This window comes from Callorhinchus milii, unplaced genomic scaffold (assembly GCF_018977255.1).
Source record: "Callorhinchus milii isolate IMCB2004 unplaced genomic scaffold, IMCB_Cmil_1.0 Scaffold3, whole genome shotgun sequence".
Classification (NCBI taxonomy): Eukaryota; Metazoa; Chordata; class Chondrichthyes; order Chimaeriformes; family Callorhinchidae; genus Callorhinchus; species Callorhinchus milii.
Genome location: NW_024704744.1, coordinates 63,804,990 through 63,827,366, shown reverse-complemented (window position 1 = coordinate 63,827,366; position 22,377 = coordinate 63,804,990). Strand labels below are relative to the sequence as shown.

General features: G+C 39.0%; 1 protein-coding gene across 1 annotated transcript in view; it reads right to left on the bottom strand.

The window, feature by feature from the left end:
* Nucleotides 1-22,377, bottom strand: part of LOC103183624 (FERM domain-containing protein 6) — a 35,994-nt gene that overhangs the window by 5,832 nt on the left and 7,785 nt on the right. The window contains exons 2-10 of the mRNA XM_007901507.2: nt 16,061-16,272; nt 13,811-13,901; nt 10,863-10,942; nt 8,859-8,935; nt 5,547-5,733; nt 3,559-3,714; nt 2,550-2,615; nt 2,316-2,384; nt 1,436-1,610 (exon numbers count right to left, since the gene is read on the bottom strand). Coding sequence (XP_007899698.2) covers nt 1,436-1,610; nt 2,316-2,384; nt 2,550-2,615; nt 3,559-3,714; nt 5,547-5,733; nt 8,859-8,935; nt 10,863-10,942; nt 13,811-13,901; nt 16,061-16,231 — 1,072 coding nt within the window. The 5' untranslated portion in view covers nt 16,232-16,272. The remainder of the gene's footprint in view (nt 1-1,435; nt 1,611-2,315; nt 2,385-2,549; nt 2,616-3,558; nt 3,715-5,546; nt 5,734-8,858; nt 8,936-10,862; nt 10,943-13,810; nt 13,902-16,060; nt 16,273-22,377) is intronic.

Genomic DNA, 22,377 nt, shown 5'->3' with positions numbered 1-22,377 from the left:
TAAGCTGGCAGCTGATTAGAATTTGGGATTTCACATCGCAAGCCCTTTGGAATAAAATATTCCTTTCAGTGTTACCCAAGGTGTGTTTGGGAATGCACGATTAGAAATGGGTCACATAGGGAAAAGCGATGTGTATCACACTGAGTGGATTTTTTTACTCAGAGTCTCAGAATGAAGCTTGACAAATGAGCCTCTGGGTTTTTCTTTGCTCTTCAATCCAAGCTGCACAAAGCTGTAGTGAGACATACAGCCTGCAGAAGGAGCTCTTGTAGTAAAACTACATTGTTTGGTTTCATTTAAGTTCAGTAGAGTTTAGATAAATTGCCTGACAAGAATGAGTTGCAAGTACTAAAATCATCAGAGGGAGGCAAAATAAATAATTCTCAGTGGTTGAGACTACACTCACTTCTCCAAAGTAATGTATATTTGCAGAGTCTCCTCTGATCAAACATCATACTCAGCATTGAAGAGAAACTTGCTTGGGTGTGCTGTGTTTGAGACATTGCAAACCACAAAAGTGAATGAGGTTTAATTAACAGGATTTCTTAACAGGATTCCATAATTCCTTAAGTTATTCAACCAATTTAAATGCCAGCCTGTGTCATTTGGTAGCACTCTTGCCTCTGAGTCAGAAGGTTGAAAGCTCAAGCCCCACGTCAGGGCTGAGAACTCATTTTATCTAAGCTAATGTTCCAATGCAGTGCTGGGATGTGCCATATGTTGGAGGTGCCATCCTTTGGATGAGATGTTAAATCTAATCTATCTCTACTTATTCAGGTGGACGTTAAAAATCTTGTGGCAATATTCAAAACGAGAAGGGAATTTCCCCTGGTGTCCTGTCCCAAGTCCCCCAAATAGAATTCGTCACTCATTCCATGGCTGCTTGTGGGACATTGTTGTGCACAAATTGCCTGCCACGTTCACGTACAAAACACATGCAGTGACTGCACTTTACAAAACATCTCGTGAACCACTTTTGGATGTCCTCCTAGCATGAAAGGTGCTGTGCCAAATGTAATGATTATTACCATTATTTATACAAATGGGTCTATTTAAAGTAAGTGTATGTACATCATCCCGACCTATGGGAACGCCACTCCAAAATATCTACTTCTGGTTCTCGCAGGTTGATGTTAATTCTTGGTGACAAACCTTATTAAAGGATCCTGTTTAAAAATACAAATCAGACCTCTACATCTCACAGTCTTGATAATCATTACTGTTCCAACAATAGTTTCCAGAAAAGGAATCTTAAACTAAACAGTAGTGTTATCCCGGGCCAATTTGGAGTATTTCTAGTTACTCAACCAGTTTATGAACTTACATTGTTTTAGAAAAATTACAAGTTTAAAACAGGAGTTCCAGTTGCCTTTAAGATTGCAAACCTCCCTCTCACCACCACATATACAAACTCTACCCACACCTCTGATCTTACCCTCAGTCTCCTCTCGTTTTCGGATCTGTCTGAGCACAGGCTGGATGTTCATATAAAGCCTGTGGCTGTTGCTGAGCAGTTGTAACAAATGCTTAGACCGGAACGGACAGCCTGTGTAATAGACCAGTTTCTGGGCTGAAGGTAAACCATCTGGCTGGATCTCAAACTTCTTCCCCTGCAACAGCCAGAACAGAATAGGCTACAGAAAATACTAGTTAGACATTTCACTTGTACTCTATCAACCCAGTTTTGTTTAATATTGCGTAAGATACTGATGATTTGGTAATAAATCACACCGGTTGTATTTTGCATATTTACAAAGATTTACAAAGAATGTACAGCACAGAAACAGAACACTCGGCCCGTGTTGATATTTGTTCTCCACAGATTTCCACCCACTCCTTCCTCCCTCCTATACCCTTCTCCTCCATCTTCTTCATGTGAATATCTAGCTACATCTTAAATAGCATCTATAGCATCTGATTCAACAATCACTTCAGACAAGTTCCATATTCTCACTACCCTCCAGGTGAAGTAGTTCCTCCTAAATTTTCTTTCAGATCCCCAGTCGCTATTCTACACTTGTGTCCCCTGGTTGCGGACACCCCAACCACTGGGAAAAGCTTATTTATGCTAATCTTATCAAACCATTTTACAATGTTGAAAACCTCTAATTGGTCCCCTCTTAAATATTTATTTAGGGAGTTGCTACAGTCAGTTTGCACCATGCAGCCTGATGATGTATTCAGCCTCACTGCATACAGGCTCCACTTACAGCCTTTGGATATTTTTTTGCTGTTTAAATAATGTCACTGAAAACTGGCCTAACAAGATTCCATTCCAGGCAGTTACACCAGCAGATCTGCATTCCTCTACTTACCAGGAAAGTAAGCTTGCCAACGTTTGACCATGGAAAGTCGTAAAGCAAGTGTTGAACATTATGAGATTCCTATAGTACAACAAGAAAAAACAAGAGTTAACAGTGTACACTTCATAGACGCTCATTCCAACCACATAAAACTGCATTAAGTAAGAATTCTACACCTAGCTTTTTTCACGTTACAACACTGAATCAACAGTGCATGTGTTTACAGTTACATTCTTTATCCCTTACCTGATAAATAAGCATGCCTTTCAGGGTCAGCCCAAGCACTACTGAGGGAGCCTCTTCCTTCTTGTCCTGCCAAAGAATAAATTATATCCAGGTTAGCAATGTATGAGGACAAAAGGTTATTTATTGATGCTATTTATTATACCAAAAGATAGGCCTAATGTATTAGCACAAATCACCGATAACAAATAAAATTTTAGACTATGTATGGTTGATAAACACATTTTAACATCTAAATGGTGCTTTGCGTTTAAATGTTCGAGACAAATCACACAAACACCATTTTCAAAGAAGAAGAAAATAAGGATAAGACTGAGTACTTACACAAATATTTGAATCATGCATATTTATGGAAATTTTTATTGGAAAATGATTCCAATGAGATGGACCAAAAAGGAAAGTTGGCTCGTAATCTGGCTAAAACAAATGACTGGACACACAAGCAGCAATAGAAAGGAGGCAGGCTCCAAGAATTCTTCAGCTATTTTATTCCAGCAGATCTGCTTCACTCAAAAAATATAACTTACAGTACACCATAAAATCAATCTTAATCAAGTAAGAAAAATCTCACATACACTTGCCCTCTGTTTTCTTAAAGGTCGTTGAGAAACACTGACTATATATAAATACAACTTCTTCTTGGCACAATCTTCCTCCATCACTTGCTGCATAGTCAGTTCCATATACTTTTATGTTTAAAGTAATTTAATTTGAACTAAGCACACAAATAAAGTTTTTTTGTGTCCACTTGTTTCATTTGTTTCCTTACCCTTTGAGAACTTCCCTAATTATTAATATGTATGTACAATGTACAATTCAAAATACATAGTCACTACACTTTACAGCAAATCTTGTGAAGCTCGTTGAGACGTCCTCCGGATATGAAAAACACTACATTGAACGCAAGGATTATTATAACTCAGCAAAAGGCTCTGTGGATGGAATTATTTTCAGAGAACAGCACGAGTCACTTCTAAATTACTGCAGTAATTAATCAAAACACACTCCTTACTTTCTGGAGTCTGTAATAATGGACAGGCACATCCTCTAAAAGGCAAGCTTCTTTAATAAACCTCAGCAGAGCCTCTTTAGCAGTCAGTCCATTCTGTTCTCTGTGCACTTCAGGCGCATGCTTCAAAATGTAATCACGACCCCTTTTGTTAATTACCTGTATGCAACAAAGCAAATATTATTCCACATTTTAGTTACAGCCCTTGAATCGCAAACAAAACAGGGCAAGGCAAACACATATGATTTGTACACAAGAAATGTTAGCAGTCTAAAGGGAAAATCATCTCCTTTGTATATTTTTTTGTGGGCGAAACGCGGCAGCCAATTGCGCACAGCAGTGCCCCACAAACAGTTGCGGATTCCTTTTTTGAAGGAATTATTACCCCCGGAAAAGAAATCTGCTAATCAACTAATAAAGGGTTCCTACTTACTGCTCGGTATACAGAGGCATGTGGAGTAAGGAAACTTGCCCAACGTTTCACCCGGCTGGGAATCGAACCCAGTCTCTCGCTTGCAAGGCGAGTGCTCTAACCACTGAGCTACAGGACTCCACGCTCCAGGAATCAGGTAAGCAGGATGCATTCCTCCAGGGAGCGAGAGCGCATTCCATTCTAACAAATATAATAATCCTTACATTTGATATACCGCCTTATCACGTCTACGAGACGTCGGAAAGCACTTCACAGAATATACTGTAAAGGGAATTGACCATTACTTCATCTCCCTTAACACCTCAACCCCTCTCCCCACCACCACCCAACCCATATCCATCTCCTACCGCTCCTGGAAAAAAATCTCCCCCACCCTCCCTCTCCACTGCCTTGGAGTCATCTGAACTCCTCCCCTTTTGAGCTTCCTCCCACATTGACCTGTCCTCCTCGGTCACTCTCCTCCACAACTCTCTCTCCACCCTTCTCGATGTCCTTTTTCCCTCATACCCTGAACCGCCTCCTGCACATGGAAGTCACCCCGGGACACCAGCCACCTCGTTCCCTCAAAGCACTGGTACGTGCCGCTGAATGCACATGGCTCAAATCTAACTTAACAATCCATCAGCAGATCTGGTTGGACCTTATCAAAACTTACCATTCTATCCTCACCTCCGCTAAATCATCCCTCTAGTCCAAGACAATCTTAGAGGCCAAGGACAACCCCAGGCACCTCTTCTCCATCACCAACCAGCTCCTTTGCCCACCCTCTTATACCTCACCAATCCTCACCTCCAACTTCAACTGCGAGGCGATGCTGGACTTTCTCAAAACCAAAATTGAGGGGATCCACTCAGCTGCCTCTGCCCTTCCGACTACTACCCCCGCCCCATCTCCCCCTCCCACTCTGGCCCCTACCCATCCCTCCCTCCTCACCTTCAAACCTGTCTCCCACTCCTCTCTCACCACCGCCATAACCCACATGAAAACAACAACAAATGTAATTTTGTTGTTGTTGTTGTATATTTTGTGGGCGAAACGTAGTAGCCAATTGTGCACAGAAGTGTCCCATAAACAGTCGTAGCTTGAGAGACCAATTTATTATTATTACTTTTTTTTACAGGAATTATTACCCCCGGAAAAACGATCCGCGAATCAACTAACAACCAGGTTCCTATCTACTGCTGGGTAAATAGAGGTGTGTGGAGTAAGGAAATTTGCCCCACATTTCACCCCGCCAGGAATCACAATCGCCCACAAATATACAATCAATTCATTTTACAGTATATTCTGTGAAGCGCTTTAAGACGTCTAGAAGACGTGAAAAGCGCTATATCAAACGCAAGGATTATTATTATCAAACCCAGGTCCCTCGTTTATGAGGCAAATGCTCTAACTACTGAGCTACAGGACTCCACAATCGCTCTGAAATTTCCATGTGTAGATGGGATGCATGGAATTCCCCATTTGGTTTGGATACTCTTAAACACGGTGATGGATCAGACACCCGGTTGATCAAAAAAAAATCATGGACTAGCTGGAAACAAAGAATTATTCTTACCCATTCAGGGAAATATTTCTGAGGCTCAAAATATTTTCCAGCGTACACCTTCTCTTTGTAGTTTCCCAGGTCAGCCTGCAATGCGTATGCTGCAAGCAAGAAATAGACTTCCTCTTTGCTTGTGCACCGCGATCTCAAAACTTGATCCTTCAGTTGTAAGTAGTAGAAGTGTCTTGCTATTTTGTCACTATGAACATTTTAGAGAAGTTAGTAAATTAACCGAAATGCTGATAGAGGTAACACGCATCTTGTAAGCATATTCGTATCATGGGGACGATAACCTGATAGTTGAATATTCCATTTAAAAATGAGAATACCGAATCTATAACTAAAATCAAATACGGATTGATTCCTTGTACTTTTTTTTTACTCCTTGCAACAACAACAAACAACAACAAAATTCCATTTGTATAGCATCTTTCACGTCAGGAGAACGTTCCAAGGCGCTGGACAATCAGTGTTTCAGACCCGAGCTGGGGGTCGGGATCGGGGAGGTTGGAGGGCGGAGGGGGATGGAGGGTGACCGAAGGCACAGTCGAAGAGGAGGGTCTTGAGACAGGTCTTGAAGGAGGCAAGGGAGGGGGTGAGGCGGAGGGACAGCGGGATGGAGTTCCAGTGGGTTGGGGCAGAGTGGCTGAAGGCCCACCCGCCAATGGTGGGGCAGGTGAGGTGGGGGACATGAAGCAGACCGGAGCCCGCTGAGCGGAGGGAGAGGGCAGGTTGGTAGGGGGTTAGGAGGTCACAGAGGTACGGGGGAGCAAGGCCATGGAGTGCAACATCACAATAAACAACTCAACAACTCCAGCAGAAAATTACAATCCAAGAACTCATAGAATTATTCTCCAATAACTCTCTATTAAGCGTAGAGTCCACCATCGATTTATTCCTGTTAATAATAATCCTTGCATTTGATATAGCGCTTTTCACGTCGGGAGGACGTCCCAAAGCATTTCACAGAACACACTGTAAAGTGAATTGACTGTATATTTGTGGGCGAACGCGGCAGCCAATTGCGCACAGCAATGTCCCACAAACAGTCGTAGATTGAAAATGACCAATTTATTATTGTTTTGGGTTTTGGAGGGATTATTATTAGGCTCTGTGTGGAGTAAGGAAACTTGCCCAAGGTTTCGCCCTGACTTGGAATTGAACTCAGGTCTCTCACTTGCAAAGCGAGTGCTCTAACCACTGAGCTACAGGACTCCACAAATGTTCTCATGTCAGGAGAAGCACATTTAATAGCTGGGACACAATGAAAGCAAACATCGTACAGTGACTCAATTCCCTTTTGAACAATATATTAGACTAACTTTTATAGAATGACCTCACCTCTGACCTCCAACCTCACTCTTTCTCCTTCGCAACATTACTTCTCTTTATTCTATTGTTACACTATGTTATACCATTGTTACACTATGTTATACCATTGTTACACTATGATATACCATTGTTACACTATGATATACCATTGTTACACTATGTTATACCATTGTTACACTATGTTATACCATTGTTACACTATGTTATACCATTGTTACACTATGTTATACCATTGTTGCACTATGTTATACCATTGTTACACTATGTTATACCATTGTTACACTATGTTATACCATTGTTGCACTATGTTATACCATTGTTACACTATGTTATACCATTGTTACACTATGTTATACCATTGTTACACTATGTTATACCATTGTTACACTATGTTATACCATTGTTACACTATGTTATACCATTGTTACACTATGTTATACCATTGTTACACTATGTTATACCATTGTTACACTATGTTATACCATTGTTACACTATGATATACCATTGTTACACTATGATATACCATTGTTACACTATGTTATACCATTGTTGCACTATGTTATACCATTGTTACACTATGTTATACCATTGTTACACTATGTTATACCATTGTTACACTATGATATACCATTGTTACACTATGTTATACCATTGTTACACTATGTTATACCATTGTTACACTATGTTATACCATTGTTACACTATGTTATACCATTGTTACACTATGTTATACCATTGTTACACTATGTTATACCATTGTTACACTATGATATACCATTGTTACACTATGTTATACCATTGTTACACTATGTTATACCATTGTTACACTATGTTATACCATTGTTACACTATGTTATACCATTGTTACACTATGATATACCATTGTTACACTATGATATACCATTGTTACACTATGTTATACCATTGTTGCACTATGTTATACCATTGTTACACTATGTTATACCATTGTTACACTATGTTATACCATTGTTACACTATGATATACCATTGTTACACTATGTTATACCATTGTTACACTATGTTATACCATTGTTACACTATGTTATACCATTGTTACACTATGTTATACCATTGTTGCACTATGTTATACCATTGTTACACTATGTTATACCATTGTTACACTATGATATACCATTGTTACACTATGTTATACCATTGTTACACTATGTTATACCATTGTTACACTATGTTATACCATTGTTACACTATGTTATACCATTGTTACACTATGTTATACCATTGTTACACTATGTTATACCATTGTTACACTATGTTATACCATTGTTACACTATGATATACCATTGTTACACTATGTTATACCATTGTTACACTATGTTATACCATTGTTACACTATGTTATACCATTGTTACACTATGTTATACCATTGTTACACTATGATATACCATTGTTACACTATGTTATACCATTGTTACACTATGTTATACCATTGTTACACTATGTTATACCATTGTTACACTATGTTATACCATTGTTACACTACGCGTATTCTTTCTCTGAACTTTCCTTTCTTGGTCTTCTTAGGCACTGAATATGCCATCCTACACACACTTTCCTCCTCCCTGGATTCTCACTGTCCTGAGATCAAAACTCAGCTCTTAAACCTACTCCTTTCACAAGCTTGATGTCACTGAAACACTATATCTAGGTGTATCTCTACTTTCCCAGACCTCGCAATCTTGGTGATTCGCTGCAGAATGAGTCTTGACGCTTCACCTTGTTTTTTAAATGCTAAAAAATCCTCATCCAAAACAGCCAAAACGGTTTTAAAGAGAATCAGATGAATATGATCCATTCATAGGATTATTTTAAAATCTGATTTTTTTATTTTAAAATTATTTTTTATTCAATATTTATTGCAAGCCTACTTTTATGAAATCTGGCTCATTAAATGTTTTAGAAATATGCTTCCTTTTCTTTTAATACAAATGTTAAACAGAAACTCTTTACCTTATTACTTTTCCGTTTTCAACATAATACTGTACCCTGAAACTAACGACATATGGAGATCCAAATTTTTCATGGTTCTGTTAAAACAAAGGGAAAAGCAGACATCAGTGGAACAGAAAGCTTCTTGCAGGGATGGGCACGTAATTTGAGCAAAACTATTCGATACCAAAGTCCTTTTGCAGAATAGAAACAAGTTTGTTCATATTTAGGAATAGTTTGATACTTTCTTCTGCAAATATAAAACAGAATTCATGTAATTTCTTAAAATAATGTCTAATAGTACAATTTCATTAATGGGTTGAATACTTTTTAATTCTACAGTTGTTGTCCTGTGCACAGAGTTGAAACTTGGTTGTTCTTTGAGAAATTCTTATAAGTACATGTAATGTCAGTAGTGGGGAAACATCTAAAGACTATAATCCAGGACAAAATAAATTTTCACTTAGAAAAATATGGTTAATAAAGGACAGCCAACCCGGATTTGTTAAAGGCAAATCGTGTCTAACAATCCTGATAGAGTACTTTGATGAAGTAATCGAGAGGGTGGAGGAAGGTAATGCAGTTGATGTAGTTTATTCGGATTTTCAAAAGGTGTTTGATAAAGTGCCACATAAGAGACTTGTAAGCAAAATAGAAGCCCACGGTATTAAAGGGACAGTGGCCGCATGGATACAGAACTGACTGGAAGACAGAAAGCAGAGAGTGGTGGTGAACAGTTGTTTTTCTGACTGGAGGGAAGTGTGCAGTGGTGTCCCCCAGGAGTTAGGTGTTGAGAACACTGCTGGTTTTGATCTATATAAATGACCTAGACTGGATATAGTGAGTACAATTTCTAAGTTTGCAAAGGTAGTTCACAGTGAGGAGGATATATATAAGTTCATATAAGTAAATCTTTGAAGGTGACAGGACAAGGAGATAAAGCTGTTGAAAAGGCATACGGGATACTAGGCTTTAGAAATAGTGGCATATAATACAAAAGTTAGGAAGTTATGATCAACCTTTATAAAACACTGATTAGGTCTCAGCTTGAGTACTGTGTTCAGTTCTGGGCACCACACTTCAGGAAGGATGTTAAGGCATTGGAGATGGTGCAAAGGAGATTTACCAGGATGGTACCAGGAATGAGGGACTTCAGTTATTAGGAGAGGCTGGAGAAGCTGGGATTATTCTCCTTGGAGCAGAGAAGGTTAAGAGGAGACTTAATAGAAGTTTTCAAAATTATGATGAGATTCGATAGGGTGAACAAGGAGAAACTATTTCCACTGGCGGGTGGGTCGGTAACCCTAGGACGCCAATTTAAAATAGTTGTTAAAAGAAACAGAGGTGAGGAGAATTTTTTTACGCTGTGAATTGTTCGCATCTGGAATACATTGCCTGAAAGATTGGTGGAAGCCGATTCAATTACAACTTTTAAGAGAGAAGTTGATAATTATTTGCGGAGGACAAGTTTGCAGGGCTATGGGGCAAGAGAGCGGGGGAGTGGGATTGATTTGTATAGCTCTTTTGAAAGAGCCGGCACAGATACGATGGGCCGAATGGCCTCCTTCTATGGTGTATAATTCTATGAATTCTTCAGCACACAGAGTGTGCATGAGTACAATGTGCAAGAAGTGACAATAGTGGCAACATGACAACCCAGAAATCGACTATTGTTTAGCGTGAGAAGCCAGTTAGTCAATGCTGAAAGCTAAGCTCTGAAAAGTACATTTAATGTCTTCTTGATGAAGAAGGACATATCCACACATGAAGACAATTCAACCAGACTCAGTAGTGCACTTTGACTTATGTAAGTACAAGCTACAGGAAATATTCTACCAGAAGCCTGTAAATCGACAGATTATTGCTCTGTAACAAATAGTGTAAGACCTCATCAAACTGATGTTTCAAAGATCACAGTTGCTGCAGAATTCAAGGATCTACCAAATATCCTTCGCCCAGGAGAAGGGAGCTATATTAATGCAAGTTGTTGTCATTGTTGTTGTTCCAGATAAAAATTAGACTTACTTTATTGATTTCTTTCTTCCATTCCTTGGGAAAATATTTAGTAAGCTTCTGTTCCAAGTCCATGAAAATGTGCTCATTGTCTAAAATACACAAAACAGCACTTCAGTTATTGTTGTGTATTAATTAGAGAAGTGGAAGCACAAGAGACAAAATATTTACTGGACAACAGTCTCTCAAAGAGCTTTTGGAAACACTCCTAGATTTATAATTTGGTTTTGCTATATTTTTGTATTTTATATTGGTTTAGTTGAATCTGTAGGGGAACATTTTCAATGACTGTTTTGTTCAGTCTTACCCACAAAATACACAGTCAATCAATCCACTTTACAATATGTTTTGTAAGATGTCTCAACAATGTGATACAAAGCTCAAGCGCTCTGAGACGCTACCCTGCGTGGAAGGCGCTATATAAGTGCAAGTTGTTCTTGTATATCAAATGCAAGGATTATTATTATTATGTCCAATAGAAATGTCTCAAAACATTTCACAGGATTTTCCTATGACATGCAGTGACAGTGTATTTGCAGGCAAACACGGCAACCAATTTGTGCACAGGAATGTCCAACAATAGCCACAAAGTGAGTGACCAATTTTATTGGGGGATTGTTGGCCAGGACACCAGGATAAGCTCTCTTCTCTTTTTGAGTACTGCCATGGCTTCTCTAACATCCACCTGAATAGGCAGATTAACATCAGATTAACATCATATCCAAAGGACAGCACCTCCGATAATGCAGCACATGACCAACACTGTATTGGAGTGTCAGCCTCAACTGAGTTCAAAATCTCAACTTGTGGCATTGCAATGTACACTTGGGGAGGAGATAAAAAGAAGAATGCTCTGTACAATCTTTATATCTGCTGTATAAAAGAAGCAATAGCAGTACAAGAGAGTGACGAGCAGTCTTCATCATTTACAAGAGAGTATCAATTATGGATCACTCCAAAACAGTTGAATGAATTAAGCCATCCTCTTTAATGATCAAATGCGGACTTCCAACATCAACAAAAGAAAAAATTGTGAAATCTGTTTGTGTTTTATATTATTGCCAGTGGAGAACCTGAACAATTGTCTCTCCCACTTTTAATATTGCTCTTAGTGTTCACATCAACATGTAGACATTTAGTGGGGCCACTAAAATTGATCCCAGTAACTGGGCAGTCAGGAAGATAAATCAGCCAAGGTCATACTCCCGATTTCTAACAAGTGATGACTCCCTCCATCACCCCACAATTGAATAGTGCATGTAGTTGGTGGATGAGGAAAGAGCAAAGGCATGATTTTGGAATGGCTGGGTTTAACCACCTTCCCTTAGTTTAGAGTATCTTTAGATTCTCATGGTTTGATCTGGTAAAAAGACCACATGAACTGCTGGTCATCCTGCACCTCATCATGTGTCACTGTCTCAAGGGTGGCAGACTAAGGGGAGAAAATAAAACAAAATGTCCATCTGAGTGCAACATGATGATATTGATGCACTATCCTCTCTCCCATCAAAGAAGTGCTACCCTACATTCCAAACTTAATGAATCTAGGACTAGAATTCATCCTTGTAACACGGAAGGAAAACAAGCATGATCAGTTGTTATAGTGGATGCTGACAAATGTCAGGTTATGGGACTGGTACAGGGACCTAACCATTGGGAGGACAGGCTATGTAATATATCCTTACTGATATGGATATTAATGGTCAAGAGAGCCACACCAAGAATAATGCTCTTAAACTCATAGGGAAGAAGATACATTTAGTTTAAGCTTCTTTGCAATAGGTAGAGGCAGTGGAGATGAATAGTGGGGGCACTTTCAAAACAGAATTGACCCTGTTTTCGGTCATCGCCCTTTGGCTCTCACCCCCAGCTCAGGTGAGAACCCAGGACTGTTAAGCCCCTGCAGACATTCTCGTGGCCTGAAAGACGCTAAATAAATATATACAATTTGTAGTGAATTGCAGAATTGGATATTTTCTGATTGCAAATTGGAATTAGAGGAAATGTGAAATAGAAAGAGATATTATGTGGAGAAGGATTATAATGATGTTTCCTGGTCCTGCACAGTCCTATGTTCCTATATGCAGTCATACTTTTCAACTGTGCCAACTTTGAGGACTTCTACAATTTAGGATTGAAGGAAAATAGAAAAATACAGAAATAGCAAATGAATATTTTGTGATGTGAAAATTAAAGCAAATGCTTCTAAATCTTATCTCACTAGGTGAGCTGTAGAATTATAAAAATATTGTGTTACTGAACACCTTTCTGGCTGTAACAAATTAACTGTGCTCCAGTTGTGTTTGACTCAATAGTGTTTAGCTTTTTTTAAGAAAAAAATATTGCGTATAATCAGAGCATAGAGCCAGAGACAAATAATTCCATTTGTAATCCTATAACAAACTAACAACATCAGGTGATGGTTAAGAATCCTCTCGTGGGGGTAGGCATCCCCTGATGGTGTAGTGGACAGAACTGCAGCTTTCAGAGCATGAGTTCGCTGGTTTGAATCCAAGTCCATGCTGAGTTTACTATTCTCAGTTGTAACTTCCTCACACAGGGCAGGCCCATCGGTCCTGGCCTTCCCAGGGTTAGGAAAGCGTCACAGCCAGGCAAGCAGAGGTTGGGCTCAGCTGTGACATCCTCTATAGTCGAGTGACCTGACGACACTCACTTCAAGGGCTCACACATGAACAATGACTACTTGGGCAGAATACTTCTCGGCAACCAGTGCTTTGGGACTGCGCCTCGGTAAGAGAGGCCAGACCAGGCAGAGAGGTTTATACCAGTAGGGAGAAAATTAGAGAGAGAAAAATAATTGGTTACATTATTTTTTTTTAAATCCTCTTGTGACTCATGTGAAGTAATCTAATTTTCTCACAAATGTTCCATCATCGAATTTATATTAATTTCATTTTTTAAAAAACACAAGTAGATTAAATAATTGAACCAGAACTTACTTTTTACCACACTAATACCAAAGAAGTGAGCATCCTTGATCTTCAGTAACTCACAAACTTGATTGTGGAGCTCCTGGCCAGTAGCTTTGATCTACAACAAAAACAGAGTCAGAACAGGATATGTGGAACACACACTTTCAAACTAACACCATGATCAGACAACTTCCTGGTCAACACACTTTGTTGAATGTTTGCTTAGAAAGTGCTGAGAATGCCTGAAGACATTTAATAAACGGGCATTGTCTTCACTTAACAAATACAAAGCAAAAATAATTGCATTCAAATGGGTACGCAATAATAATATAGAATTAGTATTTAGATGGCAGCGTGCAACAAAAATGTAGAATTACTGTAGTATTCAAAATTCAGCAAACTACATTTACAAACTACATAGCTTTCGCCACGGGAGGACGTCCCAATGTGCTGGACAGTCATGGGTTTGCATCCAAGCTGTGAGCTAGATTCAGGCTGGGTGGGGGCCAAAGGTGATGTGTGGGGGAAATGACCAAAAGTGTGGTCAAAGAGGATAGTTTTGAGACTGACATTGAAGGATAGTGAGGGTGAGGCAAAGGGACTCTGGGATGGAGTTTCAGAGAATGGGGGCAGAGAGACTGAGTACATAATAACAATGGAATTATTGTTCAAATTAGGTAATAATATAGAATTAGTAACTCACACTTCCACTCAATACTGAAGCAGCAGGACTGTTAAAGACGATCAGATGTGCATTACAATTTCACCTAGATCTAGATTTCTTCTATTTATGTAGCGTTTCAAAGCAGAGAGAATTTGGCAATTGTTGAATTCAGTCATAACTTTGAAGCTGGCTTTCTGTAGATCTTAAGAAAACATACAGAAAACAGGCTTCACATCAAAGGCTGGATTTAAGAATTTGCCAAATTCTGCCACACTGACACAAACTTGTGCTTGAAAGTCACTACTGGGCCATCAGACGCAGAGAATGCAATATGTTTTCTTGCATAGAATTACCTAGAACATTACAGTATGGAAACAGGACATTTAGCCCAACTAGTCATTGCCTGTTTATACTTCACATGAGTCTCCACTCATCCTAATCCCTTCTCTTCCCTTCTCCCTCATCATCTGATCAGTAGTTTCCTGCTGGATTAGGTTAAACATCATCATTGTGCCTTGCTCAACTCTCAGACTCGCAGCAGGTGAAATTATTATTTCCCCCCCCCTCACCTCCCCACTTTAACTACAAAGGAAATCCTGTTCATTGATTCAGTGTAGATAATTATTTAAAAGATACTGAAATGGGCAGGAATTATTTCAGAATCTATAAGCACCTCCCTCCTACCCCCAAAAGCCACAGCAGTAGATTCAGAGAAATACAAACACGCATCAGAAAAGCAGACCCCCATTGTTTTCATGGCTGCCTCTTGCTCTAATCTAATCTGCGTAGAGGGAATTTTACTCGCATTACAGCTGTTAGCCTTGGTTGAGCAGTTAATGGTTTTGATGGAAGTCTAATTTATTTACTCTATAGCTTGACCCAGATGGCAGTACTCCTGGCTCTGAGACTAAGTCATACAAGACTTAAACTTGAACTCTAGGCTGACACTCCAATGCAGTACAGGGGAGAATGGCTGCATTGTTGGAAGTGCTGTTTTTCGGATAAAATAAAGACAAATAGTATATTTTTGAATAAAACACATTTCAATAAATTAATATTTATAAAGCGCCTTTCACATCGGGAGGATGTCTCAAAGCGCTTAAATAAAGTGCTTGGAAAAGAGCATGGCATATTTTAAATAGAAATAAAGGAAAGGTAAACTAAGTATAAATGTAAATGTAAAGGTACAAAGAGGGCAGAAGCTGAAACCTCTTACAAATGACTAACCTGGAAGGCAGGAATTTATTGGAGTGTCAGTACTATTTATAATAACAATTTATGAGCTATCGCACATTGCTCCCTAAAAGCAGCAATCTTTTCATTACTTTTTAAAATGATATCTGCTAATGATAGCAAATAATTAAAGACCTCTGACATTTCCCAGTAGAGGTGTGTTGTAATTGGGCACAATTTTCCCATTCATGCAGTCCATTTTCAAGTTTCATTTGTGTGAGGTAGCAACTTCTGGAGCTCACTAATGGGAATTGTCAGAAAACATCACATCACTCAACTGAAGTTGTAATGAACACTTTGAACAGTAAACATTTATATGTCTTTCTGTACTCATAATAATCATAGAGCATTATTTTAGACAATTCAAAGTTTCTACTCACTCCAACAAGGACTTCAAGTCGTTCTTTGTTTGATAGAAGAACAGAAATACTGCGTCGCTCCAGTGTTACTTTAGGTGGAAAAATCTGTTTGCTCATGATGGGACTGTGTAAAGATTTCAGTTTTACAAAATTTCTGTCCAGTGCTGTCTTCCTCTCTGCACTGAGTGGCATCAGAGCACAGCTTGCTGCCAAATTATGGATTTCAATATCTCCTGATGAAAATAAAACATACAACACATCACAACATGGAGACGTAAGTAATATAGAAATATTAAATCTGGTAATGGAGTACATTGCATTCCAGACAAGGGTAACTTCCATGCCATTTGGCATAAATATGTGGAACTTTAGGTTTGGTTAGTCTTAAGCATGGTGCTGGGTTTTCGCACATTTCAGACACCCAGCTAACTCCCCAAAAATGAAAGACCATTATATCATTTTGTTCAAGCTGCAATAAACCTTTGTAATGTTTACTCTACATCACGGAATAAAAAAGTCTATGTAAAGGCACATAACAACTCAGATTCAATAGCTGCTCCTATGTAGATAGCCCATCACCACACTCTGTAAGTAATAAAGGACACGCACATTATGTACCAGGATACCTTTTCCCATTTCAGTTGGAGCACCAGAGTTTGATGCCAAGTTCAGCCAGGCAGGTATGCAGTGCTCATGCCAAACTTATGGTACTACATTATCATCAAGCCATTTTTCTTTTACCTTCAACATTTGTAACAGTTTTCAAAGGGAGCCAAGTAAAGTGCTCACCTCAGTACCGAGTTGCCTCACCTGTGTATGCACTGATATGAAATAAACTATTTCAGTAATCAACTTCCAAGTATTTGAAAACGCCTACAGAAAGACTGAGGAGGAAATTAAAATCCTACCCCACAAAAGTGCATATTTTAGAAACAAAGGAGGTAAGAATTTTACTTGTGAAAGTTTCAATAGGATAAATCTTCAAGGGAAGCTGGGTTCATCTTGCAAGTATGCAGAGAATGGAGTAATTCAACAGTTCATGTACTTCCTTCTGATATTTCACAATACATGTTTTGTTAATCATGAGCCTGACACTAAATGTCTTGAATAATTCAAACGCAATGAACCTACAAACATTTGTTTGTTTCACAAGAATTCATATATGTTTAGGTATGTTTTCAATTCCCAAATTCTCTGCAATCTTGGGAACCTTAGTCTTGCAATGCAATTTGGGTGAACATTTGGAACAGTTTGTGAATCATATAAAACAAGGAGGAAAAATGAATTGGAGCAGCTTGAGTATTTTTAGAAGTAATGAATGTTTATTTGAATCAAACCATTACAACAGTTCAGTATCAGTATTAAGGAGTCCTGTAGCTCAGTAGTTAGAGCACTCGCCTCACAAGCGAGACACCTGGGTTCAATTCCAGGCAGGGCAAAACCGTGGGCAAGTTTCCTTACTCCACACGCCTAATAATAATCCCTCCAAAACAAAACAATAATAAATTGGTCATTTTCAATCTATGACTGTTTGTGGGACATTGCTGTGCGCAATTGGCTGCCGCGTTTCGCCCACAAATATACCGTCAATTCACTTTACAGTCTATTCTGTGAAGCGCTTTGAGATGTTGAGAAGACGTGAAAAGCACTATATCAAATGCAAGGATTATTATTATCTGTGTATGGGTGTAGCTTAAATACAGTGAGCATTTCTCCTGATGCACTTATGGGGGCTCAGCGCTCCAATAAATGGAGCTTAAGGACTGACTACTTTGAGTTGATTAGAAGGTGCCTTGTGACCCAAAAGAAACTATTTTGCTTGATAACAAGATGATGATTTGCAACACATTGCGCAACTTGTGTAACGATTAACCTCATTCCTCCTTTAGTGGAGGAATGAAAAGTAGACCTGCTTCACTGCCTTTATTTTGAGCTACCTCTTTAACTGCACTTATGGTCACCTCCCCTTTCCTCTTGCTTGTCATCCCAAGACAATAAATAGTGAAATGCCTTTGATTGATATCTGAGCGAGTAAATATTGTACAAACTAGTATCTTTTATAATGGCTTTTGAAACAATTATGTACAATACATTCAAACACAGCACAAAATGCAAATGTTATATTAATCCCTTTAACCTAATACCTTGAATTGGTATTTCTTTCTGGGTACATGTCAGCTCAGCTCAGCTTTGGGTTCAGCTGTGCAGATAGATTTCAAAACAGTTTGAATTTCCACTCAAAACACAACACATTTAAAGCAATGTTCAAAAACAGCATTCTCTGTATGAAGGGGACAGAACACCCATGCATGAGCATAGTTCTGACCAGTATTCAATCACTAACACAAATTGAAGTGACAAGTTCACAATGCTGGACAGACTGTCCCCAATGTTAACATTATTATTAAAATAAATTAAGAGTTTATGAAAGTCAAGGCATTTATTGCAGTCTAATGGAAGTCGATTTGAGCTTTTTGAATTAGTAACATGATAACCTGGCATTCACAATCAGAATGGTATAAGAGGAAAGTATCTAAAGAGTGAAATAGACAGAAATTGAATTATTATGTTTATTCAAATACTAATGTTTTGGCTAATATGATAAAAGACAATTGTTTAAGATTAATTTGAAAGGAGCATTGTTTAGCACCGGATTAGGTCATATTTCTTGAGGCAAAAGGACAGATTGTTCTGAACATGATAGTTTTCTTAAGCAGTGTTTCTTAACCTTTTTAATATCAGGGAGTGGCTCAAATTCTTCTTAAAATGTTGTAAATGTGTCTCTCAGGTCAGTGGAGAGATATCTGGTAAGGACTGGCCATGAGGTTAACATGAGCCAGTCCCATTTCCTGGAGCGGTCTTTGAAAAACACTGCTCTGAGGCATCAGCCTGATGAGAGATTTGGAATTATTATAATTATTGTATTAATAATAATACTTACATTTCAATGGTGCCTTTCATGTCAGAATGATGTCCCAGTGCGCTTCACAGGAATATACTGTAAAGTGTTGCGAATGTACATTTTGTTGGCAAATTAGTCATTAGTAATTATAATGATAATAATCCTTATATTTGATATGGCACCTTATCACATCGGACGGATGTCTCAAAGCGCATCACAGAAATTACTGTGAAATTGAGTTGATGTTTTTTTTTAGGCAAATGCAGCAGCACAATTGCACACAGCAATGTCCCACAAACAGCCATGAAATAAATAACCTATTTTATTTTCGGGATTTGGGCCATTTGGGAGAGAAACTCCCTTCTGTTTTTAAATAGTGGCATGGGATGTTCAACGTCCAGCTGAACAGGCAGACGTGACCTTGGTTTTAAATCTCATCCAAAGGACAGCACTTCTTGTATGTCCTTTCTAATTATATAGACTTTTCTTTTTAAAAAAGGCCTCTTTTGTCCTATGTTAGAAACCTGGGGTTTCTGACTTGTAGAAATGTCATTTGAAATGTTTTGAAGATGTTGGAGACCACAAGCAGGAAAAAAAATCTCTGAAATGTTGAAGTGCATGTATTATTCCCCTGACTGAATTATGGAGCCTCCCAGGTTCTTTCCATAACAACTTTATCATTGCAACAGTGTGCACATCCTGCAACCGTCTTTTATGTGTGACTAGCTGTACCCGTTGCAGCTACGCTTGCAACCACTATAGAATGTAGATTGACATACAGACTGACACACAGATACACAGACAGATACACAGACAGACATTTCATCTTTATCTATACTCATCTGGGAGGACTCCTGTGGGAGGACTCATTTTGGCCGTGCTATTCTTTGAATGGGCAACTCATTTTGGCTCGCTGTGACAGCATTGAACTGCAGCCGAGCGGTTTGTCACACTCAATTCAAAACCACATTCCTCCCTCCAGACACGGTGAAATTTCCATGTGATAAACATAGATGGAACTCTCATTATGATCGGGATACTCTTAAGCAAGTTGACTCCAAAAAATCCCACCTTCAATTTGCAAATTATATGTTGTAAACAATTTATTTTCTTATTGTGCTCTCATTTGGAATGAGTTTTTTTTCTGTGTTATTCCTAGAAATCATTAGATAGTTGAAGGAAGGAAAGAAAGTGTGGGGAGGTCACCAGTAAATCCCTTTGAAGGGCCAGTGGCCTGATTTAGTGGCTTGTAAATCTTAGCTCTGTTGTGAGGGGTGGGGAGACACTTGCAAAGATGTACTGTACATTCTTTTCAGTGTAGACTTTCCCAATTTAGCCAACACTCCAATTCAGTGCTGGGGATGTGCTTCATTTCTGCAAGTGTTGTCCGATGAGATATTAAACCGAGGTCCCATATGTTCATGTAGATGTTAAAGATGCCATGACACTACTTGATGAGAGAAGGGAGTTTCTCCTGGTATTCTGACAAATAATCCCACAAATAACTATGAAGTGCTCACTCATTAATAGTTATTTGTGGGACATTACTGTGTGCATATTGGCTATCGTGTTCATCTACAAAATACACAGTTGTTAGACTTTACAGTCAATCCTGCGAAGCCCTTTGATATTTCCTCGCCACGTGAAAGGTGCTATATCAAATGCAAGGATTACAATTCAAAGATCTTCCTTATCATCTGTAAAAGTTACTTTCTGATAAAGAAGTACTAACATCACAGTCACATAATGCACATCAATGGAAGCAGCCTCTTGCTGAACTAAGCCTCAGAGACAAAACAGGAAATTAGTGGAGTTTCTCAGAAGTTGAGGAGGTCACTAAAATAGTCGATAAGAGAGTGTCTGTGGATGTTGTTTATATGAACTTTCAGAAGGCATTTGATAAGGTTCCATACAAAAGATTATTAGCGAAAATGGAAGCGCATGGAGTCGGAGGTAACCTTGTGACGTGGCTTGGTAATTGGTTGGGAGGCAGGAAACAGTGAGTAGGGATAAATGGAATGTTCTCTAACTGTCGGGACGTGATAAGTGGAATCTACCAGGGATCTGTACTGGGACCTCAGCTTTTCACCATACATATATATATATATATATATATATATATATATATGACTTGGATGAAGGAATAGAAAGTTTTATATCCAAGTTTGCAGACGACACTAAGCTAGGAGACTCAGTAAATTGTGTGGATGGGAGTAGGAAGTTACAAAGAGATTTAGACAGATTAAGTGAGTGGACAAAGCTGTGGCTGATGGAGTTCAGTGTAGGGAAGTGTGAGGTCATCCACTAGAGATCGAAAAAAGACAAAGCAGAATATTTTCTTAATGGGGAGAGAGAAGAACTGTGGAGGAGCAAAGGATGTTGGTGTCCATATCCACAAGTCACCAAAAACTACTTTCAAGGGGCAAAAAGTAATCAAAAAGGTGAATCAAATGTTGGCCTTTACCTCAAGGGACCTGGAATACAAAGGGGAGAAGTGATGCTCCAGCTGTATAGAGCGTTGGTCAGACCCCATCTGGAGACTGCGTTCAGCTTTGGGCACCACACCTCAGGAAAGATATATTAGCCCTGGAATGGGGTGCAGCGCAGGTTCACCAGAATGTTACCGGGCCTTAAAGGGTTACGTTACGAGGAAAGGCTGCATAAACTTGGATTGTGTTCCCTTGAGTTTAGAAGGTTGAGGGGTGATTTGATTGAGGTGTTTAAGATGGTAAAGGGATTTGATAGGGTAGATACAGAGAAGCCATTTCCTCTGGTGGAGGAATCCAAAACAATGAGGCGTAATCTAAAACTTAGAACCAGGCCAATTAAGAGTGAAATCAGGAGGCATTTTTTCACTCAAAGGGTGGTAGACATCTGGAATTCTCTCCCCCAAAAGGCCGTGAATGCTGGATCCATCCACGCCTTCAAGAGTGAGGTTGGTCAGTGTATCAAGGGATATGGGGAGAAAGTGGGAAATTGGAACTGACAGGATTAGTTGAGGTACAGATCAGCCATGATCCAATTGAATGGTGGAACAGACCCGAAGGGCTGAATGGCCTACTCCTGTTCCTATGCTCCAAGAACCCGTGAACTTAAAATTGCACAAAAACTACATTTCTAGGTGTGATTTTATACACAAAGGTAGGTAACTAGGAATTCGGTCACAAGGGTGATAAGAGTAACAATCTTTAATTGCAATGACGCCATCTGAACAGTTTTATTATTTTACAGCATTTTAGTGTTGTTCATTCCAGGATATCTATCTATTATATCTACCTAGTGCCTTTTGAAATCGTGAGCAGGGGTGGGGAAAGGAAGAGGATGTTTTATACAGAAGCAAATGATAAAACTGCTCAAGTTATTTCATAATTTTCTAATGTTCTCTTCCATACTGCATCCAATCGTGTTTCAGGATTCACTGGATCAGAATACTACA